This window comes from Vanderwaltozyma polyspora, genomic scaffold, assembly GCF_000150035.1.
Source record: "Vanderwaltozyma polyspora DSM 70294 KpolScaffold1024 genomic scaffold, whole genome shotgun sequence".
NCBI classification, from domain to species: Eukaryota; Fungi; Ascomycota; class Saccharomycetes; order Saccharomycetales; family Saccharomycetaceae; genus Vanderwaltozyma; species Vanderwaltozyma polyspora.
This window is the reverse complement of record NW_001834657.1, coordinates 25,620-52,653: the sequence shown is the minus strand read 5'-3', so window position 1 is coordinate 52,653 and position 27,034 is coordinate 25,620. Positions and strand designations below refer to the sequence as shown.

Genomic DNA, 27,034 nt, shown 5'->3' with positions numbered 1-27,034 from the left:
GGAGTACCTGGAGGGTTGGCTGTGGAGAGTAAAAAATAAAAAGGGATATCTCTATATTAGAATGTCATTATGATTATTTCAATTTGACAATGACTGACAGATAGGAAGTCACATTAGCACATAGAATACAGTAAAATAATAATAAACCGAGTAGCACAATGTATGACGTTTGTATGCCAACTTTTGATCAATGGATAACTAGAAACAAACATTTACAAAAACCATTGACTTGAGAATTTCTTCAACTATTCTTTGAACATATTCAAACGTTCATAGATGTGTTTCTTGAAATCTTCATAATCAAATGATCTTTGTCTCTGTCTTAGCCTGTTTAAATCTTGTTTTTCCTCTTCAGTGAGCTGAGATGTATCAAATTGACAAGGCATCGAGTCCTTTTGAGTAGTTGATGATGAAGCAGAAGGCATCTTGGAATCCTTAGGGGTCATTGTGGTATAATTGTGATTATGAGTATTTTGTGATTTAATATAATCACCCATATCTATACCCCTACAATCGTTATAACCATCTTGAGCTGAATTCATTTGGAAATTCTGGAAATGATGTTTGGTCTGTTGTAGATTCATATGAGATAGTATACATTCCTGGCTTTCATTTTCAGGTTTATCAGAATCCTTTAAATCCTTCTCGCCAACGTCACCATTTTGTACAGTTGTTGCAGCTTCCTTTTCAGCAGAATCTTCATCATTACTGGTATTTGAGCTTCTTCTCAAATTTAAAGCATCCATGTAATTAGTTGACCTCCTACGTTGATGGAATAATGGTCCACCTTCTGTCTCTCTCTTCTTATCATCACCATTGCCATGGTTAGATGTTTGAGGTAAGTTGATTTCTGAAATGTTTGGTGTCTCTTGAGGGGTTGGTGGTTCATCAAGATTTAAGAAGTCCTGAGACTTAGCATATCTTTCGTTGGCCTTCTTGACCCTTAATAAAGTTTCGTTGTTTGGCATGGCTATTTATGTGTATATGATGTTATTATTGGTTTTAGTGTTGCTGTTGTAATATATTTTGTAAATTTATAAAAGTATCTTTTGATAAAATGTCTCTTTTGTGAGTCTATTATTAAAGTCTATTGATATGATATTAATATCCTAGTTAGTTATATTAGAGAGATTTATTCACAAATACAAGTAAGTAGGTTTATATATGAATATATGTAAATTTTACAAGTAATAATGGAATGGGAATAAAGTGGAATATAGAATGGTAAAACGTATTAATAATCTATAATAAATAATACAAGTGTATCAATTATGCATAGGTTGTAGGATAATTAGACATGTAACCCAGTTGGTTAAATAAAGAAATAACTGGACTTAATAACAATTTGAACATGACAAATAAATTCCACTTGGTTGTTATTATTTAATATTAAATAAAATAATTAGAATTATAATTATACTTTAGGGACCCCAATTAAATTACAAAGTGTCTTCTTACTCAGTTCAGTGTCTTCTCGATTGATCAGAAGAAGAAATGAAGCCATTAACTGCTGCTGTATTATTATCATGCATTACTATGAACCATAAGACACCTCTTGGATAACTTAACCCAATAAGTACTTAAACCTATACTATTTTTGCATCATTAATCAATCTTAATCACAATCTATTTTGGATATCAGGGGATGTTGGCAACTCTGACAATAACACACAACAGTTAATAGCATTGGAATACTTATTTCAATGGTGATTCATTTCATTTTAATGTATCATGTATCCTACTGTACTGTCTTCTGTATCAGTTGAAATACACTTTGATGTAAGGTATGTCATCGAATGTTACAGCACAAGTATAATAGTCTACTTCTTTCCTTAAGTTGTCCAAAGCTACAACTAACGTATGTTGCAGAATTGGTTGAGACATCAACTGGTGTTGATTTAACTAAAAGTTTAAGAGATAAAGAGGGATTAGATGGGGTGTGAGTGAGTGAGTGTTAGTACGTATTGTATACATAGTTGGCTCTTCGTATATTCATATTCATTCGATTTCGACTCTTATTGGAACAATGAATATACGAATAGAAAGAAATACGAGAAGCACTACAAAAGTTTGGTAACCCTTGCATGGATGGACGACCATAGAATTTGAATGACATCCATCTTATTACTGTTATTGGTAAAAAAAAGATGCTATATCCTTATATTTCATCAAATAGATAAATAAATAAATACAATATATTATTATGTACTACTACTATTACTAGTTACACTCTTGTTCTGTTCTCACTGGTTCTAGAAGAAGCAACGATGAACCTCATTAAATAATTCTCAAACAGGAAGCCTTTAGGGAGGAAGTCGTGTCTTCTCGCTGTGACTTCGATTTATCTCTATCTAATTTGAAGATGATAACTCAACAAGCACTTGAGGTTCATCCCACTTTCTTGTCTCCTCTGCTAACTAACGATTTTTATTATTTCAAGAAAGCCAACCACACAACCTAGTAGCACCACCAGCCAGCTCACCTGTTAAATTCGGTTTATATCACTGGTAACTTGAGTATGGTTGTTGCTTGATGATCCATGGTCGAGTTGAGTCGACTTGAATTCATCATTTGACTTCTCGTTCCACATCAGTTAAAGGCTATTCTCGTGACTTACTTGGAGAAGCACCTGGACAACAGAGAGAGGGAGAGGGGGAACGTTATTGGATTACTGTTGTATGATATACACATCTACGTTATGTGGGGGAAGGTCTATAATAAGTAATCTTTCTTCAAATATTTAAATCGAATCTAATCGAATCGAGTTAAATTCTAAATGTAAATATTGAGGGTGAATTGAAATATTTTGTTTTATTTGTATGTACTTACTTGATTGATCTGATACTTATAAGGTTATTTCGTTTTAACCTTCTGTTTCTTCTGCAGTGTTTCTTTCTTTAGGACACTATTCTGGAGAAAGTAAACCTGCTCTTGTAAAGATACAATTAACTAGATTGTGTTGATCTATATCAGTATATATCAGTATATATCAGTATATATCAGTTGATGGAGGTAGATTAGTGACATTATGTAGTTTTGATTGTATTCACTTACTTTTGTTATTTTTTTATTCTGTATATGTTTGTTCTCTCATGTGCTAAGATTTTGCTTAAATTACGTAACTAGTGGGAAGTAACAATAGTATAGACATATGATTACATAGATAGAGTATAGTGTATTGTCGGTAGTGTGTATTCACATGTAAAATGTTGTGAATTCGAGATCATTTTATCCAAATTTGGTTCAAGTTTTAATGTTTGAGACGTCTTATAGCGGTTATGGGTAGCTTCTTTTGTTCTTAATATTATTCTTATTTGTAATTTTATTTTACTTGTTCGTCGATCTATAATTCATTTTCTACTACCATAGCATTCAGGTTGCATATACATAAGTTTATTGGAATTGATCTGACAAACAAAATAATTTTTAATTTCTTGGCTGCGTCGTACGCTTATTTTTTTTATTAATAATTCTATCATTACGAAATACGATCAGTTGGTTAAATGATGAAGAAACACATTTTTATTATTTACTATTATTAGTATTATTATCTTTTTCACTCACATTATTCTAATGTCATGGTTTTTAAACAAACAAGCTCTTCAATTGATTAATAATCTGAATTTTCTGTTGTAATACGGTATCATCCTTTAATTCTTCTTCATCTTCTTCTTGTGTTCCTATAATTGCATCCAATTTAAGAAGTCTATTATGAACCTTCGGAATTAATACGTTTTGGTACCAATCTTCATTTAAGCCTTGTATATCATCACGGTGTAAACTCAATTGCTTTTCTAAGGTCTTCATAGCTAGCTGATTGATTGCATAATTTTCTCGTTCTTTTAGTCCTTTTTGTATCATTTCAATTATCACCTCACATGCTCTCGAATATTCTATATCATTTAACTGTGAAACAATTCCGTATATCGATGTCCTAATTGTAATGCCTTCATCAATACTCTGTTTCATATTCCCTACTTTGATCGTAGTAATGTATGTTTTGATAGGTTTTAATAATGGTGTCAATATTGAGCATATGCCATTCTCAATTTCAGCACATTGTTGTTCATATTGGTAATTACTCCGGTTATTATTAAGTTTAACTACTACATCGCGAATAGTATGAATCCATCTTTCTAACTCAATCGAAACTTCGATATTTTCATTGATTCTTTCCCCCAGTTCCTTAACCAATGGTTTACTATTTTCACAAAGTTCTTCAAAACCCATGCTAGCTATTAGTTTCTCATTAAATTCCATTTCGTTGTCAGTAACATCATCATTAGGTAATTTTATGTTAAATCTCTTCATTATTTCGAAAATTTCAAAATTATTAATATTCTCTACACCTAATTTTAGTAATAGTTCTAAAGTTTCATTAATAATCAAATTTGTACGACTTTTAATGTCTTCATTATTAACAATATTCCCTTCTTCCTCTAAGAATGGCTCTTCATCTTGATCATCCTCTAATTCTTCCAAATACGCTTGTTGATCAGCATCATCATCTAGTTCCATTTCGTCATTGTTATCATCTTCTTCCATAAAACCTTTTCTATATTCAGTTTCATTTCGTTCACAAAGAACATCAAATTTTGAAGTTTCAAGCAGCAATAATGACATCAATGCCTCTCGTAGTTTTGATAGTAGAATGTCACTAATATATTTCGTATTTTTATTATTATAGTTGGTCATTATTCCACCAGATTCATCTTGTGTCAAAAGTAATATGTTTGTATCAAAAAATTTATGTAAATTTGATAAAGTTTTTAATTGTGTTAAAATAAGTTCATCACTTATATCATTATCTTCATTATAACGAATAATGCTTGGGATAATTCTTCTATCTAGCAATTTTTCAACTACCACGTTGAATTTATTCCATACCACAGAAATAATTTCAATGATATCAAAACTTGCAATTTCGACAATTCTTGAAAGCTCATTATTTGATGTATTTTTAGTTATATAAACCAAACAATCTTTGATGCTACTATCTAACAAACCATTGTTTGTAAAAAGTATTGCACTTTTGATGATATCTGTACTTAATTCATTAGATTCAGGTTCACTATCATAAAAAAATTGAAGTAAAAGCAGCAATGTTTCCCAATACATAACCCTGTTGCTTGAATAAGATTCGTTGTGTTTATTGAAGTGTTCAATAAAATATCTAATAATCTCTTCTGCTCCAGATTTATCAACAATTATCTTTTTTGAATCAATATTTTTCAATATATTGCGTAATGTAGTAATCATCATAGTATTTCTAGACTCATTGTCTCTTAAAAATGGCTCGATTAAATATTGTAACATAAAATTAGCATTATACATCCCATTGATACTGGTCAATAGTAACCCTTTTTTAATTACCACAGGAAAAACCTCAGATGAAACCAAATCAATCAATTCCAAATCAGTTTCATTCAATAGAATAGGAAACAATAATTGATTTAAAAGATGTACGAGATCATTTGGAATTGTCTCAATCTTAAAATCTTGTCTTAAAAGCATATACTTGACATCAACATCATTGGTCTCCTTATATTTTGATACAGCATCCTTAACATCCATTGAAAATTAAAATATTTACTTTATAACTGAGTATATACACTTCTAAGTATATTTTGACACACTCACAATTCTAGAAAGCCTTAAAAGCTACAACTAGTTTAATATACCACTAACTATGACATTAACTTCCTTTCTCATTTCTTAATCTTTGGTCCTTTCTTACTTTTTCTATATACCTGATATCGTAAACCATATTGAAAATGAACAAATTAAAGCTCATTAGTATTTAAACTATTGACATTGTAAGAATATAAAAGTTTGGAATGCAATTAACACGAATAGAGTGATCGAATTACAATTAAAAGTATGGGAATGTGTTGAAGAATATATTGCGTTTCTGAGAACCATCGAAGATCCATTCTTTTATGTTAATCTTTTGGTTAATGATGAGATATTTAATTCGTTAATCATAAGATTCTTAATTGAGAAATAAATTTGATATTATGTGTATATTTAATTAATTAATTATGTAAGTATGTATCTTCTATGTGTATGTATCTTACATGTGCATGTATGAATTTTTTTCGAGTATAGTTACAGCAACAAACGAATCATGTAATCAGAAAGAAGGATCCCCCATCTATATACTTGTTGTTGTGATAAATTTTCAAATGTATCTGAAACTCTGTGCCAGTGACGTGGATAAGGTAATGGAGCAGTGTATAACATTGGTACATTATACTTTAAAAATTCAATATGATCATCTTTGACCGTATATTTTTGTGCAGTCATAAAAGACTTTGACCTTGAGATTACCTGTTTCTTTCTTAGTCTCATGTTTATGTTATCAATATTGTTCAAATCTATACTATTATAAACGGTTTCGACATCTTCCAGCATTTTCAAATATCCTAAAGTGTTAATGAAGTGACTAGTAACACCATCCTTTTGTTCAGGTCCACCTAATAAATTGGCGACAATAAATAGTTCAATCTTATCATTGATTCCCTGTTCTTCCCATATTTCAGCTAAATGCTTTGCACCATAAGATGAATCTTCTGGTGACCATTGTTTGATTGATTCTTTACCATCAAAGAAAACAATTTTTAAACCAAAATTAGATTCATTAATTAACCTTGAGGCAAGGGAGTCTGATTCTTCTGTAAGTATTCTATCCAAAAATTTAGAGACATATAATAGAATACCACATGTGGCAGCACTGTCGACAGCGCCAATGTACTCCTTTTTTGGTAAAATCTTTGAATCATAATGAGCACCAATGACAATATATTTACTGACATTAGGTTTATTTAAAGTAAATATTAAATTTGTGAAATTATGATTATTTGCTTCAAATGAATCTTCTTCAAATACCCATTTACGTGAAAGAGTATTAGTAAAATGGTCTATTATAAAGTTTTGAACTTCTTTATGATTTTTACTACCTATTACTCTTGTCTTATTAAATGGGAGAATTAGATTATCTTGTGAATTATTTGTTATTGACAATTCAATCGGTAGATTACGTTCATGGTAATCCATGAAGAATAAATCCCCATAACAAGATATGTTATTAATTAAAAAGAAAAATATCAGAAATGTTACTGATCTATTAAAAATCATTTTGATATATCAGAAATTTTTAATAGACTATACTGATTTTTCTAAATCTGTCGTGATATTACTTGTTTAATTATCAAAGGATTTTTCAATATTTGGGATTGAACATTATAATGCAATTTATAAAGGGATTAAACTTATACTAAACTCCATCTTGACACCCACTATATATATGGATAAATATGTGGATATATTAATACAATTTATCTAATAATAAATTGATAAATCGATGGGAATTAATTCTTTCCATAACTAATTTTTACAATTAGTATTGCCTTTATCGTCTTCCTGACTTTGTTATTGTCTTAAGGACAGTGTAATATATCTAAGCAATGCGATACCAATAAGGAAATATTTCCGTTATATCTGAATAATTTCAGTAGATGTCAATAACAATATTCATACTATTTAGAGGGAAGATCCATACCCTATAATCGTTTTCTACTATATGTGGGATAAGGTATTGAATAAGAATTAAACTACTACCGCTACTTTGAATTGTAAGATATTTAGTAAGATATTTAGTAATAACATAAGGAATAGTACTACAAGTTTAAAAACTTAGCTTGTCTTGAGAATTCATTGGTATTTCTCATATTAGTGATATATATAGTATTGATAAGTGAGACTTGCTCGTCTTGTATTTCTTAGACAATAACATATCTTCAATAAATTACACAATTATCCTAAATATCAGATGTGAATATTTGGCCTTCAGGAAATAAGCATTAGAGGAACAAAATAATGGGTAAAATATCCTGAACCAAAAATGGTAAACCTATATTAGCAGGAAACAAATTTTGAGACAGGAGATGTTTACGAGAGATGCTCACTAACATTTGAAAATTTAACTAACTTCAAGGCAAACAATTGCAAAAAACAGTTATATTTCACTTGCAACTGGAACAAATGAACCAATAACACATACTATTATGTATCGTTAAAATTACTTCTTATGGGTATGGTCTCTTCAGACAGTTGAAATTGATTCAGTCGATTTAAATGCTAACTTCAAGTATTAATGATAAAATAAAATACTGCCTTGAAATAGTGGTGGTTGAATATTGGCCAGAATAACATATCATTTTAAGCAGGTTTTATAAAGCTGCCGTAACTATGGGGTCTTTCAAATATTAGGAATCAATTCCTATTTCTGTCTTCTTTATGCTTTTTAAAATATTTGGCAAGCAGGTAAAACATAGAGACAGGGAGTTAGAACGAGAGCCATTTTCAAATATTGTCTTTTATTTTTCTTTTTATTAATTCAGGTTGGTGACTGAATGCTTCATTAAACTGTTATTTCCTCGTAAATTGAACCTAATAATCCTTCAAGTAACGATCAAGATGAAAAAGCAATATTGGATCAGAACTGGCACAACGGTGGTTATTCAGAAAAAGCATTTCCGGGATTAGTACGGGCTGACACTTGGAACTTGATCATGATGGGTTTTCAGAGTTAATGAAAGGAATAGTTAAGTAGAAAGTAATAAAATATTTGAGAAACAGTATTGTTTTACCAAAAGTAGTAACAATTGCACTGACAAACACAAGTATATAACCCCTTGTAAGCATTTCAGTATCTTTGTAGATGGTAGATGAATATAATTTTCTAGTTCCATGGTAAGCAAGAAAGAAAGGCAAGAAAACTTTTTAAGGGCCCCTTTTGAGGTTGTGTACAAGAGGAAATTATTACGTTTACAGGATGTAGTAGGAGGGAAAATGAGCTAAGACAATGAGTGACGGAGAAGGACGGGATTTATTCAGATATGCTTATCCGAATGTTCCTACATTACACTCCAAAATTATGGAATCCAATACAAATAGAGACAAGCAAAAGAAATAATTTTTTATTCAATAATAAATTAGCTGTAGCTCCAAAAAAATAGAGATATTTATTTATAACTTAATCTCATCTAATGAATTGTAGTGGTAACGGCTTTAATCTCATCTTCCAAACCTGTAGCAAACATTATGATAATGATAATTAGTTACATCAATGTCTTTGAAGATAAAAAGAAATTAGAACAAGGTAAAGTTGGGTTTTTCATTTCTGATCTAGGTATAAAATCCTTCAGGTTTGACAATTCTTGCAATACATAAGAAAGAAAGTTGAGGTTTCGAGATTTAGAGAAAAGAAACAACTAAAGGATACAAATGCAGCAGCAACTCTCCTTTTCTGAAGTTAACTTTTAAAAGAAAAAGCAAGAATAGATGAGTTTGCCTTGTGAGACCTGAAGAAGCCTTATGCAACTCAAGTTTCATGAAAAAGTTTTTTGGACATGCAAGATTAAAATTTTTTTATATGAGGCTATTGTTTCTCTTAGTATGTTTGCCAACGATCTCTAACGTTCTAAGGTACATCCAGATTTACCCACCATGTATTAAATTGTCTCTTGTAGCTCTACTCTCGGATCATTATCTTCCATCGCGTTGCATTTAAATCGCACAAGACAGGAAGAATCAGTAAAAATAAAGAGACGAGGATATTGTACCTAAACTATCTGGTAGTATACGAATGATTATTTTCAGTAGTATTGGTTTGTAGCTACTGGTGTAGCTTAACCCAGCTTGCCTGGGTATTTTTCAAATTTCTTACCAAATGCTTAATTACTAAGAAGGGAAATGTATATAAATGGATAGCTGCACTTTTGCCAGAGTGTTCCTTACAAGCCGGGTTTAATACCAAAAGGCAAGAAACTAATAAAATGAAAAGACGAGATAATAATATCCACTATCACAGAGTTGACGTAACATTTGTCTTGTCAGGAACCATAAGGCTTTCCATATTGGTAAACTCTACAGTAATCACTATACAGTTTTATCGTTAAAAATGAAATGGTTCCGAGAAGGGAGGTCTCTATCGTTTCTATCTGAAGACCTAATATGTGTTTTTGTCTATGTTTGCCTTCTCTTGCCTTGACATTATTTCGTTGTAACTGAATCTCTCCGGAATTCCGATGATATCTTTTCTGTTTGTTCTTTAGCAAATAGGTAACTATGCAAACGTAGCTGAGTTAACATGAACTAACAAAGGAAACATGCGAGTTTATAAAGCTACAGTAATGAATTGATGCTAATACATAAAGTGAAATCTCATTTTAAGAAAAAATAGCGTACAGTTGTTTTCCATTTCTATATTTTGGATACTTTTCGACAAAAGAGATGTTATTAATTTCAGTCTCTGTGTATATATTTTTTATAGCTTCTTTTCATTCTATTGAAACATTATTAATTATGTTTCTACATGAGTGTAATATCCAGTTTAGTACCTTCAAATGTCGCTGAATCAACTTAATGAATTTATTCCTATATCTTCAAATTTATTGGGCAAGGTTCCATGGGACATTTTATGAAAAGAAAAGATAATCAAATAGTAGATAATAATAACATTCTTTTGTCATACATCCCTGGTTTTCTTCTATAGAGAAAGTTTCTATTACATTAGGGAAACTCAACTAGGTGCTGGCAGCTTTGAATAATAATTTTGGGTGGAAAAATTTATCAAAAGGGAACGGGAACACTTAGTAACAATAATCACACTACATTATTTAGGATCTAGTACTCGTAAGGTATGTGTTTTTTTAAATTCTCTTCTCGTATACAATCGATAAATACGTAGTACCATGCCTCCTAATAAAATGACGTAAATATTACGGTATACATGTCTGTTTTACATATTTTTTACTGCTATAGATGTTTCTTTTTCTATCTCATCTCTACCCAAATAAAGATAAATGTCAGATACAAGATATCTTGTTAATAACACTTCAAAATAAAATGAACAAACCCTTCAATTCTAGATATTTCAAGGTTTCTTATCATTGCATCTATTAGGTCCATGGAACCGCCGTTCTTGTTCTTATATCAATGTTTAGTCTTTACACGTGATGAAGGGTTGGAGGTTACCTATTTCTCCGATGAGGTTCCGGGTAACAGCATCGACCTTGGTTTCTGGTCAGAGATATCAAAATCAATAATTTAATCGATTTCGAAAACAAGACAGAGACACACACACAAGAGTACACATAAGTTCAAGGATTGATCCATTGGTTTTAAATTAAGTTGTGAATGATGGCTTATTGATTGAATATACTATATATATTGGTTAATCTTTATTTTAGGATAGGTGTGTGGCTCAAGTCATTGAAATGATATAGGATCATGGGGGTAGTTATAATGAATGATAAATTAAGTAAAATCGGAGAAACTAGTGAATTAAGTAATAATATTCAAATGCTAGATACACAGGGGCCAGAATTGGTTGTTTCTACGGATAAATCTGAATTGTTGCCTACAAAAGTACTGATTCCAAAGACTACAACAGATGTTGTTACTAGCAATGTCCTTAGTAATGATATAACGGTCACTATACCTGAAAATGGTAATGTTACTAGCAATAACGTTAACAGTAGCAGTATTAATATGAACATTAATAATAATGATAATGTGAGGGATAATAATAAAAATATAGGGTTAGAACCTGTGAAATCGGATCAATCTCAAAATATTTTACTGCAGCATGATTTCAGCATTTTGAGTAATCATGATGATTTTGTATCGAAACAAATAAGTTCTAACGGTAATGCTCATGATTCAGGTAAAGTTATCTTACGGGATTCGATAATTACCGATGGAGAGAAGAATAATAGCATTGGTGATAACAATAAGACTTTTATGGCTAAAGAATTCAGTAATATAAGCTTACCAACGACATTAGCTGGGGGAACTAATGGTTCCAAGGACACGATTGAAACTTTAATAACAGATCAAACTTTTACCAGAGCTAACGTATTAGATAACAGAGAGATAGTAGGGAGTGATAATGAGCGACTTCCAATCACAAATTTACTTAATGATGACAATAATGATGATAATAATGATGACAACGTAAATAATAGCACTGTTAATGATAATATTAATTTAGAAAATAATGGAAAAAAGAATATTATTCTTAATAATAATGGCAATTCCTCAAATGTACCTATGAGAAGGAATGTATTAAACGGAAATGGCAATGTTAAAGGAAGGTCCTTGACATTTACTTTAAATAATGATGCAAATGCTAAGAGATCAAGCATATATGAATCAAAATCAACTGTTAAAGCTATTCCTATTAGAAATCCAAATTCTAGTAATTATTTCGACAACGGCATCAATGATGATGCTTATTCTTCAAAAAGTGGATCATCTTCGATGAATACATCCTTATCAAAAAGTTTTTTATTCGGATTTTACAATATGTATAGAAAAAATTATAAGAATCCACATAAACAGATCCTTTCAAAGGAATATTGGATGAAAGACGAAAGTGCAAGAGAATGTTTCATATGTGCCAAAGCGTTTAATACCTTTAGAAGAAAACATCATTGTAGAATGTGTGGTCAAATATTTTGTAGCAGCTGTATGACACCAATTGCTGGTGATAAATATGGTTATAATGGATTAATGAAAGTTTGCAAAAATTGTTCCAGGCATTTGGAAACTTATGAGGATTCGAGCGAGGAGGAAGAAGATGACATACAAAATGAATATCTTCAAGATGAAATTTTATCAAAAAGAAATACACCAGATGTATTGAATGATATGAATTCGAATAATCAAAAGATTTATTTATTTAACGGTGATGATGATATTCACAGTTTGGTAACGAATGGTGATGATTCAAAATTGTTCGTTTCAACACCTCCACCCCCACCTAAAATGACAATACCTGCCACTAGACAAGGTGAATCGTTGGAAATATTTTCAGATTCTTTACAACAAACAAATGGATACAAGTTGAAAAAAAAATATGGCGATGGGGGTTTGTCTCATAGTTCAGGAAGTACTAATCAACGTGATAGATATACAATCAGAGATGTCGATATGATTCCACAGCCGTATGACGTTAAATTATCTCCGTATCATACCAGGACAAAGAAGAAAAACAGTTCTAATTCATTTAAAAAGTCGATATTTGGATACGTCAGTGGAGGGAAATCTCCACAAGAAAAAATTTCACCAGGAAGCCCAGAAATTTCAGATTCAGTAATACGTAATTTTGGTAAAAAGAACTTTAAGTTTGAATTCAACTATGGATTGGATAATGCTTCATTGAAATCGTCTCATTCAAAAATGGATGTTTCAGAAAAGACTCCAAATGAAGTTGTAAAAGCATTAAAAACATCAAGCAACGACAGCCATCATATTCTAGAAGGATCATCTTCCGAAGACGAAGGATCTATGTCTATATATTCATCCTTGAATGGAACTAAAGATAAGGTTAATCCAATTAGATCTATGAGAACATCTATTAAATCATCACAAAGGGCAGAAGCATCTTTGCAAAGAATTAAATTTAGAAGAAAAAGTAGAAGTAAGCCAAATTACCCAGGAAACACTATCTCATTATATAAAGGAATGAATTTATTAGCTCATAGTACCCCAAATCTGGTGTCCGTTATGGATAATGATGAAGAATGTATAAATGATAATAATGATAATGGTAGTACATTAATTCCCAATGAAGGTACTATTCAGTCAAATAACTATCCTATTAAATATAGAGCTGGTTATAATCAGTTTTTGCCATATAGAAGATCTATAAGTATTTCGGCAATGAGGAGTTTTAAAGAAAACAAAAATGAATTAAATGATGTCTCTATTTTACATTTAGAAGCCTTGATCAGACAAGTAATGGATGATCAAGAATTATCTGACAAAGACGAATGGAGTAACACAATCCGTGGCTTTCTGGATAAAGTTCATAATATTGATATTAGTGCGAAAGATTCCAATACCCTTGATTATAGACAGAATTATATCAAAATAAAAAGGATTGCAGGAGGGAATATATCTCAGTCAGAATTCATAGATGGTATTGTTTTCTCTAAGGGTCTAAGTTCAAGATCCATGATGCGGTATATAGAAAACCCAAGAGTTCTCTTAATTATGTTTCCTTTAGAATATCAAAGAAATGAAAATCAGTTTCTAAGCATTGAAGCAGTGATGGCTCAAGAACGTGAATATTTGAATAAATTAATATCCCGAATTGTTTCGCTGAATCCTGATGTAATATTTGTCGCTGCAAATGTAAGCGGGTACGCACTGGAGTTACTTGTAAAGGCAGGAGTAGTAGTTCAATTTAATATCAAACCACAGATAATGGAACGAATTTCAAAGTTAACTGAATCTGATATAGCAGTCTCAGTTGATAAATTAGTTTCTGATGTTAGAATGGGTGAATGTGAGTCATTTGAGGTTAAAACGTTTGTGTATGGGAATATTAGCAAATCGTACACTTTTCTTAGAGGATGCAATCCTTCTTTAGGAGGTACAATATTATTAAGAGGTTCTTCGGATAAAGGGTTGGAAAAAGTTAAACAAGTATCGGAATTTATGATATATGCAGCTTTTTCATTAAAATTAGAAAGTTCATTCTTTAATGATAATTTTATTATTCCATCAATTGAGTTTTATCTTAATGCAAGAAAAAAGAAAGTTGAATCTGCACCTACTGGATACTTTGCAGAATTTTTGGGTGAATTTAATAAACGTATTCTATCAGTATCACCGACTGTAGAATTTCCAATGCCATTTCTGCTTAGTAAGGCTAGGACGTTGGAATTGCTGCTTCTTCAAAAAATGGATGAAAAATCAAAATTCCTTGAGAATAATGATGATCTTGAAATTAAGGGAATTGTTCCTGTTGATATAGAATCTAAACTTACAAAGAAAGATTTAAAATATCTGGCAAAATTTATTCATAGTAAAGAAATTGAAGATTTAGAGCTACAATTTCGGAGACGTAGTAGACAATGGGAACTATCTCATTCTCAGTACCATAATTTATTGGGAACTGGCTCGCATCAATCCATCGCAGTTCTATATTCAATGGTTTCAACTAAAACTTCCACGCCATGTGTCGGTCCTCAAATCGTAAGCATTGATTACTTCTGGGATAGTGATATTTCAATTGGACAGTTCATTGAAAATGTTGTTGCTACCTCAAATTACCCTTGTGAACAAGGGTGTAATGGGCTATTAATAGACCATTATAGAAGTTATGTTCATGGGTCAGGAAAAGTAGACGTCATGATTGAAAGATTTAATACCAAACTACCTAAACTTATAGATACAATACTAACATGGAGTTATTGCAAAAAGTGTGGGACATCAACATCCATACTACAGATGAGTCAAAAAACATGGAATTACTCATTTGGTAAATATTTAGAGGTTATGTATTGGAGTAATAAGAGAAGTGTTAATGAAATTGGAAAATGTAACCATGATTTTGCAAAAGATCATGTGAAGTATTTTGGGTATAATGATTTGGTTGTTAGGGTAGAATATTCGGAATTGGAAGTTTATGAACTGGTTACACCACCTAGAAAAATAGTATGGAAATCGCATAAGGATATTAAATTAAAGGTAGAATTATATTATCAAATTTTGGACAAAATTAATATCTTTTATGGGAGTGTGACTGAAAGATTGAACGGGATCAAATTAGACAGTATTTCGGGAGAAAAGCTTACATTAGGTAACGAACTTCTAACAGAATTATTGATAAAAGTTGATGATGAAAAAAAAAACATGTTAGATCAATTAGAAAACCTTTACAGAAAGACAGAAGGAGACCATCATCTTATTTTAAATTCTATTATCAATAAATTGGTTGAAAGAGCATCATTGTGGGATGCGGAATTCAATATCTTTGCTGAGCAGTATTTGCCATCAGAGAAAGATATTTCTTTGATTACATCAAATCAATTAAAAAAGCTTTTCGGCTCTAATCAGGATAATAGTTATGTTAATCAATATAATTGCGAAGTAGTTAACGATGGTAATAAACATGTTTCTTCAGAATTAGATACAGGTGATAATAATGAACAGTCTGACCTGGCAGAAAAATATGAATCAAACTCTACTAATAATATAGAACTCAAAACAATATTATCAGAAGATATTGATTCAAGTTCTCATTTATTGGACTCTGATAAACAAAACTCTCAAAAGGAGAACACTCAGGAAAGGTTGGTTTCAGAGACTGGGAGATCTGAAAATAGTGATGAGAAATATGATAAACAAGCATTCTCAAGTCCTAAGTTACAGGATGTAAGAAGAATAAGTTTTACAGATATCGAGAGTCCAAACTCTTACACAAGTAAAGATCGAAAAATTGATACTAAAGTTGGTCAACTAGCCAATTTTTTTGATCAAATGCATTTTGATGCATTATCAAAAGAATTTGAATTACAAAGGGAGCTCGAAAGATTGCATACTAATAAATCTAAGTATCAATCTCTAAGAATACATCATACAGCACCGATAGTAGATATATATAAGGATGTCAAAGATGCTGTAGATGAACCCCTACATGATAAAAATACAATCGAAGACTTAGGTGGTTCATCTAAAAACAGACAAAATGACAGCTATCAGGTTTCTGCTACAGATCAACAGAACGTAAACGAGAAACTTAAACAGGAATTGGAAAGTTCGATGCATAAGTGGGGAGAACATATTCTTAATAGATCTGCGTCAGAACATGATCATGATAGTGAAAATACAAAAGAATCGCCAAAAGTAATGAAAAATACGTTAACTGCACCTTTACCTCCAACTATTACTGAAACTAATATGAAGAAAGATGAAACCGTAGTACAACCAGAAAGGTCCTTATTGATGAAAACGCTTTCAAATTTTTGGGCAGATAGGTCAGCGTCATCTTGGAAACCTCTGACATATCCAACATCTCATTCGGAGCATATATTTCCGGATAGCAATGTTCTTATAAGAGATGATGAACCTACTTCTTTGGTCGCTTTTTGCTTAAGCACATCAGATTATAAACAAAAAATGGCGACACTTATTGATCTAAAACAAGATTCGTCGGTAATAAATAACATTCCGAACGATAAAGTAGTAAATAATTTGTTGAACCATAATTTTTCCGAAGCTTCTGAAAGTGTTAAAGATAATGAAATCTTCGACAAATCAAGTTTGACAAACGAAATTGCTATCGATCCATGTCTAGGAACGGACTCTCAAGCAATCGAAGCCATATTAACGGATAATCAGATAATGGAGAAAAGTATGACAAAGTCAACCGCAATGCATCTTCGTTATCAATTCCAAGACCAGGAAACTGTGATGTCATGTAAGATATTTTTTGCAGAACATTTTGAAGCATTCAGAAGAATTTGTGGATGCCATGAGAATTTTATACAAAGTTTATCAAGATGTATTAAATGGGACTCAAGTGGGGGGAAAAGTGGTAGTGGTTTTTTGAAAACATTGGATGATCGATTCGTTGTTAAAGAACTATCGCATGCTGAACTGGATGCTTTTATTAAATTTGCACCAAGTTATTTTGAATATATGTCGCAAGCTATGTTCCATGATTTACCTACAGCTTTAGCAAAAATTTTTGGATTTTATCAAATTCAAATAAAAAGCTCAGCTAACTCTAAAAGTTATAAAATGGATTTAATCATTATGGAAAATTTATTTTATGAAAAGAAAACAAGTCGAATTTTCGACCTGAAAGGATCGATGAGGAACAGGCATGTTGAACAAACTGGAAAGGAGAATGAAGTTCTTCTAGATGAAAATATGGTAGAATATATTTATGAATCACCAATTCATGTTAGAGAATATGACAAAAAACTTTTGAGAGCATCCCTATGGAATGATACATTATTTTTAGCGAAAATGAACGTAATGGACTATTCTCTTGTTATTGGTATAGATAATGAGGGACACACCATCACTGCAGGTATTATAGATTTTATTAGGACGTTTACGTGGGATAAAAAGCTAGAAAGTTGGGTTAAAGAAAAAGGTTTAGTAGGTGGAAATAGTTCAAAAATGCCAACAGTTGTAACTCCAAGACAATATAAGAATAGATTCAGAGAAGCAATGGAACGCTATATTTTAATGGTGCCTGATCCATGGTATCAGGAAACTAATTAAACACATTTTAACGAAACATTAAGTAACATATAGTAAAGTAGATTTTTAATATAAACCTATTTATTAAGTAAAATTACTCTGGCATCCTTTTTTAATGTTGCACATCTTTGTTTAAAAGAATAAGATTTTTAGAAGGTAAAAAATCGTCACAGACAGGATTCGAACCTGCGAAGGTAAAACCCAATGCCTTACAGCTTTTTCTTGGAAATAGCAGGGCATCGCCTTAACCACTCGGCCACTGGGACAATATATATCGTAAATTTGTTGTAGGAAAAGATAAAACGAAGGCATCGTTATCATCAACAACGACTGAATGAATGTCACGTGAACTATGTAAGGGTAACCTAAGAATCCGAAGGCATCTCATCGGAACTGAGATATATAAAAGTGTCAGAATTATGAGGTAACACGTGATATAAACGTATTGTATTCTTTGTTGTGAATTCTTTAGTTGTAGATATCTAATAATTGTACGTCGAGTAAATGCTGTTATGGTATTTATTCTATTCGTCTATTTGGTGGTAGAGTAGTGTTGTTAATAAGTATATTTATTATTAAAGAGTTCTATATCCCCTCTTCTAATGTACAAAGAAGTAAGTAAATAATATACAATAATATACAATTGTTTCAAATAGCAGTCACTATTAGTCTTTATAAATATGAACGATAATAACACTTATTATCTGGTGTCATAGATCTTACAATCCATTCGTATTAAACTATGTTGAAACAATACATTATAAAGCCATATTACCATGTCTCACAAGTGTCTGTCCGAACCGAAAACTCTTCAAGGCATCTTGAAGTATAAAAGAAGAATATATATAGTAATATAATAAGTAACTATGTATAAAACTAAAAGAACGATCCAGTTATCTAGTAACAGAGTGACCACAATGAGCCAACATAATACTACAAACCAGTAATAATCCATTGAGTTAGTAATATTGGATTATATATTGTCATCGCGGCAATTGTCAAACATTGCGTCATGACAATATCCTGTATACCTACCACTATATTACCTATATTTTAGGTCACAACAGGATCAAAATCAACTTATCAAGAATGTCCTTGCAAACAACTAAACAATCTAACACTATGAACGATTCTGTAAAGAACCAACAAACCTCTGATTCTCTACAATTTACTTTCTTTAATCTTATGTATGTGGTTTCCAACTTGTTGTGGCATGGTAAAGTGACCATCCCATGCAAGTTCATGTTTCTTATTCTTCTGTTGTAGCCAATAAACAGGGTCTCCTACTATGTATTTCAGGTCGTTTAGTATATCCTTTCTTACTTTCGATAACATTTCACAGATTTTCGTCTTTTGTAATTCTTCGAGCGTCGTGTAATAACTGGTGGTTGAATGTCGCTAATTGAACCTGTTCTTTTTCTTGGAAGATATCTGTTTCGTTCGTTCTTCTAAGAAATACCCTTGATTGTTGTCGTACCTAAGGGTATTTCTTGGCATCTATATTAACTGTTTCAGCTTTGCTGTTTCCTCGTGGGTTATACACATAATGTTAGTGATATTTGAAATGTATGTAGTTCCTTGGTTACCTTTTCGACTGTATCTGAACAAAAAGCTTATGCATTATATGTAATGATGGCATGGGGTCTTCCAAACATGCTGTATATTTGTAATATCATATCAGTGACTGCATTGGAGTTGGGTGAAATAAGGGGTTTTGTAATGGTGAGGATGGAGGTATAATCGACTGCTATTATGAAGTATTGAAATCATTCCATGTTGTCAAAGTTCCCTCAAAATCGAAAATACCTACGTGTAAGTGATGGAGTGTTTTTCATCTTGGGTAGTTCGACTAGTAAGTCTACAAAACATTGGTAGATCTCACAATGTTGGCAGTTTCTGATTACATCTAAAAGTAGTATGACATGTTGAGGATTCCAGAATTCCTCCTGGATCATCATATTTTTCCAATATTTGGTGGTTAGCATGAAAAGCATTATGGAGTGAAGTGGCCCTTTCGATATAGTCCACATCGGTAAGTATATGGTGGAGCTGGTCAAGGTAGATGATGTAGAAATTATTATTGACCCATGTGAAAATATGTATTATGTTCTGATAGATGTCCAATATTTGGGACCAAGATAGGTTGCGAACATCATGTATAATGTTTGGTATGTCTTCGTGAGTTTGTTGGTCAATGAGATAATTAGCTTGTTCGTGTGATTCTTCAGTAGCCTCTTGGATAGGTTCGGGAGTAGTCTGTTGGGTTAAGGTTGTAAAATCTTCACTATGTTGATCCGAGTGAGTAGTTGCATTGAGTTCAATGTCAACTGAAAATTTGTCCCATTCGTCGAGATTTAATGTAGGTTGGGAATCTAATCCATACCTGCTGAGGTAATCTGCGGCATGGTTGTCAGTGCCTTTGATGTATTTCCAATTTAACCTGTAGGTATTTAATAAATCAAGATACTTAGTTAATCTTGGATGAGTGGCACGTTCAGTTTTTCCCATGTTGATAATGCCTTGATTGTCGGTATAGATGGTAATACTAGATGATAGTACAAACCGGGCCTTTTCCAGGGTGTGTAGGACCGCCCATAATTCGCGTTCGACGGTGGAGTACCTTTGTTGAGTGTCGGTGAAACGGAGTGAGTAGAAAGCGATTGGGTATAGTATGGTTTCTCCGTTGGTAGTAGAAGCAAGGCGGCGCCTGTAAGACTAGCGTCTATATAGATAATGGAGGTCGCTTGAGAATCAAATAGTCTTAGGTTTCGGCTTTTATCCAACCTGACCCAAAAACGAAAAAATTAATGGTTGCTAAGAGATTCGAACTCTTGCATCTTACGATACCTGAGTATTCCTACTTAGTAGTTAAGTAATCTATTACTTGAATCAGGCGCCTTAGACCGCTCGGCCAAACAACCACTTTATTTGTTGAAATTCATTGTATATTGTATAAATGTGTTTACTAGTTATTATGATGATGTTGTATTGATTCAGCGTTAGTACAAAGTGACAAGATTAAGATAAAAGGATTTACCTTACAGGTGAATATTACAATGACGCTAATAAATGGCTAACGCGACGTATATAAAGGACGGAGTTCCTGAAGTATAAGGTACACACTTCTTGCTATTAAAAGAGAGACAGAGATCTTTATATATGTCAGAATTATGATGTAACACGTGATATATACGTATTACGACATTATTCATATAGAATAAAGAAATGTTACTTTACACGAAAGTGTTATTTCTGACGTTAAAACTTTTCCAACACATTATATAAGAAATGACAAGATCTTAATTGACACTTGTCATGTTAATTATATTCCCATGTGTATATTATATACTTTAATACACCGGATCAATATCAACTTATTAAGAATTGTTCAGATGTAAAAGTAATATCTGATTGATTCATTTTGGTGATTGATACAAGATGTTTTTAATATAATATTTATATTTATTTCTCCGTAGTGTCTTATAAATGTAACTAAATAAATATATATTAATATTTTAGATAAACAATATTTTAGATGTACCAAAATGTCATGCCTTTTTATATGTTTAGATCCAATCTCATATTCTTAATATTATTTATTTATGATAATAAATTATGATGCCTTTGCACTTCACTTCTTATGATATGATTTGGCAATTACTTAGAAGGTCGAGTATGCCATTTGCGATCGAACAATTGCAACGTGTCATAACCTTTACTGTCATAACCTTTACTGCCATAACCTTTATTGCCATAACCTTGAAACCCATTAGTGTGAACCATACATTTTAGGTTACAACAAGAATGTCCTTGCAAACAACTAAACAATCTACTACTATTAACGATTCTGTAAAGAATACACAACCCTCTGATTCTCTACATCACTATTAATAGGGAGTAAAGAAATGTCTCGAATACGAAAGTATTTTCTTCTGGCCTGTTAGGAATATCTAAACACTGTATATAAAGTTGGATAAGATCTTGATTGATACTTATCAAATTAAAGACCTTTCCGTATATATATAATATATTTTAATACACCGGATTAACATCTACTAAATAAGAATGTCCTAGGAAATAAATAACAAATTTAACACTATTCAAAACTTCTGTAAAGAAATAACCTTATGATTCTCTACAATTATCAATCAATTATATTGATTATGCTTTTACAACTAACTATCAATAATTCAAAGTCTTCTTATCAATTGCTGATTATAATTACTGTTTTTAACCTGATATTAATAATAATGTTAATACTCTATCGGGTTAGTAATATTTGATTAAACATTATTATCACAATAAATATTATTTATTATGTCATAACAATATTCTGTAAACCTCTAGGTATATTCACTATATTTTGGGTTACAACAAAACATGTTGAAGTGAACAAAATATATGCAAATTTCGAGATGGTCAGATTTTGGTGTGTTGAAAACCAAGTTCAGTTTAATAACCACTCAGCCTTATATGGGTTCCTGTAGTATCTGATCTGATACATACCATAATCAGTATTATTAATTATGGTGTCTCGCCAATTACTAACGATCTAGGTGACATGAAAAGTTTTATAGCAATATTTGGCAGATGAGGCCAATGATTCGCAGTTGTAATTTAGAATAATGGAGTAATTTATTTAAGATAAAATATTGTCTACAAAGCACAAGGGAACGCATCTTCGAATGTCGATACTGACGAGTTCTTAAGACAAAATATTAACTTATTGAAAGAGTTTAAAACTGCTGCAAAGTTTTTGATTCATGGAGCACTTTTAAAATTTTAAGTTTTTCTCCTTCTTATCAATGTTCAAACCAAAAAAATTTAAACAGTAATATTATAGTAATTGTAAGAAACTTAATTTAGTATCTTTCTAATAATTCTAAAAATAACTTTACTACATTTATTTATCCACCTGAAAGGTCATTTGATCAGCTGTAGTTTTGGTAGATATAGTGTTTAAAATGTCACACTATTTTCAGAATTAATGATTGTGGAAGCTTGTTGTCCGCTGATATTGCAAAAATAACAATTGAACATTAATAACTAATCATATATATGTCATATAAGATTTTAGGGTTTGGTATATGAACATAAACTAAGTTTTTATTTTCATTGCCCAGTTTAATTTTATGCGGATCATACATTTATTTATTCTATCCAAGGTAGAAAAGAGAAAAAAAATTCTTAAATATGACTACTACACTTCTGAATTCAGGAATGGTATGAATATTTAAAGAAGATAGTAAATCTTCCCCATTGTTGAGGTAAAATAATCATGAGCCTGGTAAAGAGGTTCTCAAAATGCTGTCATCGGACTGCTATCTCTTGTCAATGTTTATCATTGATAACGATATAGTTAAAAATTTTCATCTCATCTCATCTCATCTCATCTCATCTCATCTCATCTCATCATAACTCTTACCTAGTATTACAACATAAATAGAAAGTGTATCATTAGGATATATCTCTTTTCATGATTAAATTTTGATCTAAGAGTACAAAATTTAACTGCATAGGCTATTTGGTTAATCGCTATTTGAGTAATCTTACGAGGATAAATTTGAATATAGGACGACGCTATGTCTGAATTCAGGTCTGAGGTTCCAGTATCTGTTTTAGCCAAAAAACTAGAACTGGCTAACGGTGATGAATTGCAAACTATCTTAAGAACTTTAAGATCTCCTACATATGTCAATGAGAAGTTATTAAAGTCTGAATTGGGTCTTTTAGTAACAAAGATCTTGAAATTATTACGTTCAAGTGATGACTATGAAATATGGAAGGGCTGTCATACAGCTGCTATTATCTGTGCATACAACCCATTAGTTTTATGTTCCCATGGTAGTCAATTATTAGCAACAATCTATTCCAAATTAGAACAAAGAACCAGTTACTATTCATCTACCTCAACAACTGTTCAGGGAAGAGTAGTTATTGAAACTTTAATCTCTACTCTATCTATTTTAATGGATTTGATGAGGACTAAACCAACCATGTCTAGAGAAGGATTGATCCCAAAGTTGAAGACAATTATTCCAACTCTAATTACTCTAACTCAGTATCAACCAAAACTTTGTTTACCAGTTCTGAAAGTTATTTTATTAAATCACCACACTACTTTCAAACCATTTTCCAATAAATATCGTACAGTACTTCTAGAACTATTGTCAAAAGAATACCAACATATGGATAAGGAAACAAGATTATTAGTCTGTGATAATTATGCCTACTTACACTTGATTAAGTTACAATCTGATAGTAACAAAGATAATGATGCCACACAAGCTCATCATAAAGCATTCCAAGATGAAGCATGGCGTGCAGGTCTTTTAGATATCTTAAATCATTTCAAACCTATATTGAAACTTGTCGGTGAAATATTAGATTTAGATCAAGACAAAGAATTAGTCAAGTTAATGAATAGTTTGCCTGGAGACATCGATGTTGATAAGAAAGCCAATGAATTGTTAAAATTACCATCCTTAAAATTAGATATGAATAGCCCTATAACTTTGTGGGATATTAATAACCGTTTGAATATTCTAGTTGATTTGTTAAGTTCATTTATTTCTTTGCCAACACCATATCCTGTCAGAATCCCACTGGGTAGTATTAATGCTGTCGCTGAAACATTATTAAGTTTAACTCAAAATTATCTACCAATCAAAAGAGATCTACGTCGTGATGCTGAATTAACATCAGTGATAACTTCAATGTTACCTCATATTCAGTTCACAGGGATAAAATTGTGGAATAAAACACTTTCAAATTATGGTAAAAGTTGTTTAACTTTCTTACCTTCAATTTTGGGATCATTGGAATTATTTATTCCAATGAGACCTAAGAGCAACGAAATTGATTTTGAAAAATGTCAAACTTTAAAACGAGAATTTTTGTTTTTATTTAAGTTGATTAATAGACTGACACCCGAATTGGGCCACCAACTAAGTGAATTATCGCTATTCACAAAATTGATCAATATTTCATTATATTTGGTTGAAGATAGATCATTATTGTTGCCATTATTTAATCCTGAAAAGAAACTAAAAACAGAGAATAATAATAAAGGAGTCAAAAAATCAAAAACCAGAGATAATCAATCCGGTGCGTTGTCTGATTTATATACCCATTCAAATCAATTTATTATTAGAGATTCTTTAAAATTGTTAAGTGAAGTTGCTAATTTCTTATGTACCGTTTTGAGCAATTGGAGGTTACCATCTGCTCAACAGGTTAAGATAGTTAAATTTGCAATTACTTCTTCAATTAAGTATAAGGAAGAATATAACAAGATTCCTGAGAACTTTGTAAAGCTATTGAGAATGATTACAATTTATCCAGGCAATGAACGTATTTCCATTTTACCAATTGCAGCCACCTTATTGAAGGATTCTGGTGACGACGTTTTGGATGTGTTGTGCCATCCAAGGGTCCCAATGGGTATTGTTCACCAAATTACGAGGCCGTTTAAAGAGAGTGATATCGAGGACAATGAAATATCACAACTAGAAGAATCAAGAAGCAAAATACTTGATTTTGAAACTGTTGGTGAAACAAAAGTCGACAAACAAGATGATTTCAAAAAACTACAACTAGAAAATAGTAAAAGAACCTTTACTGAAAGAGAGGTCGATGAGACCAAGTTGTTCAAAAAGGATGAAGACGTTGAAATAAAAAAAGCAAAAATTAGTAATTCAGAGGAGATTGTATCCAAATCAGTTAACCAAAAGGAATCAATTGCTGCCACCGCTACACCACTACCTACCGAGAATTACCCACTTCCAGATACAAAAGAAGTTATTACAATTGAAGCTAATCATGATAATGATGAAAGCTCGGATGATTCTGAATTCGAAATCCCAGAAATCCAATTGAGTGATGATGAAGAATAAGAAGACTGATTATACTATAACGTTTAAGTGTTAATAATATAATATACTCTATTAATAAAAAAATAATATATATATTTATAACAAATCTAAAGTTTATCATCATCAAAATCAAGCAATTTTATGATGTCCCTTCCTTCAAGATCTTTTCTTAGGTTTACAACACAACTCTTTACAAGTAATCTATATAACCTTTTACAATAGGGTTGAAAATGTTCCACCTCTAGTGTGTCATCATACTCAATCAATCTATTAATTATATCTTTGGATTGAAGTTTGATTGTATCTAAGGAAACTTCATTACTATCCATTAAATCTAACGCCAATGTATCGTTTACAAAAATTTGTAATTCCTGTCGTAGTTTTTTATTTTGTTCCCTTGGAGTCAATGCTATATGTTCGATGAATTCTTCATCCTTATTTCCCAGCCTTTGTTGCATCAATTCAATTATATTTGATAGATCTTCATTAAGTTGCTTTTGGTGAGTGAGAATCGATTTAATAGTCAAAGCTTCATCATTTAAATCGGCAATAGCATCTTCAGTAGTTTCCTTCCTAGTTGTCAAACTGCAAGAAGCCAAACTCAACCCAATTGGATCGGATCTTTCTGGGAAATACATTGGGTTCCTTAGAAGATTTTTCCATGCTGCTTCTCTAGCTTCACTTGTAAAATTTGGATTTTCTTGAATTCAAAATTTCATACATCCTCTGCCGGTGGAAAAAAATTCTTGTTTGAATTGGGTTTTCAAGGTTTGAATAAACTCTAGAATTCTCCGCCTTTTGGAAAATTTTGTGTTTAAAATATGCAAGGTAAACCTTTTTTTTCCAAACCAAAAATAAGGCATTCTTAAGAAGGAAAAAAAACGGTCCACGCTTCAACAAAATTAAGAAATCTTATAAATTCAAGACTGCGTGTTTTAAAACCTAAAAAACTGGGCCAACCTGAAATGAAAAAACAGATTGTTCTTCTTAAGAGGGCTAATTGTTTTTAACCCGAATTTTAAAATTATCCCCACCCCATTTCTTTAAAATTTCAAAAAGAATTTCTCTTCAAACGTATAACGGTATTT

General features: G+C 31.5%; 7 protein-coding genes and 2 non-coding genes across 9 annotated transcripts; 2 read left to right on the top strand and 7 right to left on the bottom strand.

Moving 5' to 3' along the window:
• Positions 1 to 245: 245 nt before the first annotated feature.
• Kpol_1024p12 (uncharacterized protein) lies at positions 246 to 968 on the bottom strand (the record flags this gene model as incomplete). The annotated part of the gene is made up of 1 exon (XM_001644667.1): positions 246 to 968. One exon carries the CDS (start codon positions 966 to 968, stop codon positions 246 to 248), a length of 723 nt encoding a protein of 240 aa, XP_001644717.1.
• Positions 969 to 3,585: 2,617 nt separating this feature from the next.
• LAG2 (Lag2p) lies at positions 3,586 to 5,574 on the bottom strand (the record flags this gene model as incomplete). Its single annotated transcript, XM_001644666.1, has 1 exon — positions 3,586 to 5,574. The coding sequence occupies one exon, from the start codon at positions 5,572 to 5,574 to the stop codon at positions 3,586 to 3,588; it is 1,989 nt and encodes a 662-aa protein (XP_001644716.1).
• A 534-nt stretch (positions 5,575 to 6,108) lies between these two features.
• On the bottom strand, positions 6,109 to 7,137 carry Kpol_1024p10 (uncharacterized protein; the record flags this gene model as incomplete). Its single annotated transcript, XM_001644665.1, has 1 exon — positions 6,109 to 7,137. The coding sequence occupies one exon, from the start codon at positions 7,135 to 7,137 to the stop codon at positions 6,109 to 6,111; it is 1,029 nt and encodes a 342-aa protein (XP_001644715.1).
• Positions 7,138 to 11,295: 4,158 nt separating this feature from the next.
• On the top strand, positions 11,296 to 18,093 carry FAB1 (1-phosphatidylinositol-3-phosphate 5-kinase; the record flags this gene model as incomplete). The annotated part of the gene is made up of 1 exon (XM_001644664.1): positions 11,296 to 18,093. One exon carries the CDS (start codon positions 11,296 to 11,298, stop codon positions 18,091 to 18,093), a length of 6,798 nt encoding a protein of 2,265 aa, XP_001644714.1.
• A 144-nt stretch (positions 18,094 to 18,237) lies between these two features.
• Kpol_1024trna2 lies at positions 18,238 to 18,338 on the bottom strand. Its single transcript is given in 2 exon segments — positions 18,238 to 18,283; positions 18,301 to 18,338. It is a non-coding gene; the product is annotated as a tRNA-Ser (tRNA).
• A 1,612-nt stretch (positions 18,339 to 19,950) lies between these two features.
• Positions 19,951 to 20,580, bottom strand: Kpol_1024p8 (Tkp3 protein; the record flags this gene model as incomplete). The annotated part of the gene is made up of 1 exon (XM_001644663.1): positions 19,951 to 20,580. The coding sequence occupies one exon, from the start codon at positions 20,578 to 20,580 to the stop codon at positions 19,951 to 19,953; it is 630 nt and encodes a 209-aa protein (XP_001644713.1).
• A 300-nt stretch (positions 20,581 to 20,880) lies between these two features.
• Kpol_1024trna1 lies at positions 20,881 to 20,993 on the bottom strand. The gene is made up of 2 exons: positions 20,955 to 20,993; positions 20,881 to 20,925 (listed from the first exon to the last, which is right to left on the bottom strand). It is a non-coding gene; the product is annotated as a tRNA-Leu (tRNA).
• A 2,661-nt stretch (positions 20,994 to 23,654) lies between these two features.
• On the top strand, positions 23,655 to 25,967 carry RIX1 (Rix1p; the record flags this gene model as incomplete). The annotated part of the gene is made up of 1 exon (XM_001644662.1): positions 23,655 to 25,967. The coding sequence occupies one exon, from the start codon at positions 23,655 to 23,657 to the stop codon at positions 25,965 to 25,967; it is 2,313 nt and encodes a 770-aa protein (XP_001644712.1).
• Positions 25,968 to 26,053: 86 nt separating this feature from the next.
• MCM22 (Mcm22p) lies at positions 26,054 to 26,584 on the bottom strand (the record flags this gene model as incomplete). The annotated part of the gene is made up of 1 exon (XM_001644661.1): positions 26,054 to 26,584. The coding sequence occupies one exon, from the start codon at positions 26,582 to 26,584 to the stop codon at positions 26,054 to 26,056; it is 531 nt and encodes a 176-aa protein (XP_001644711.1).
• Positions 26,585 to 27,034: the final 450 nt, after the last annotated feature.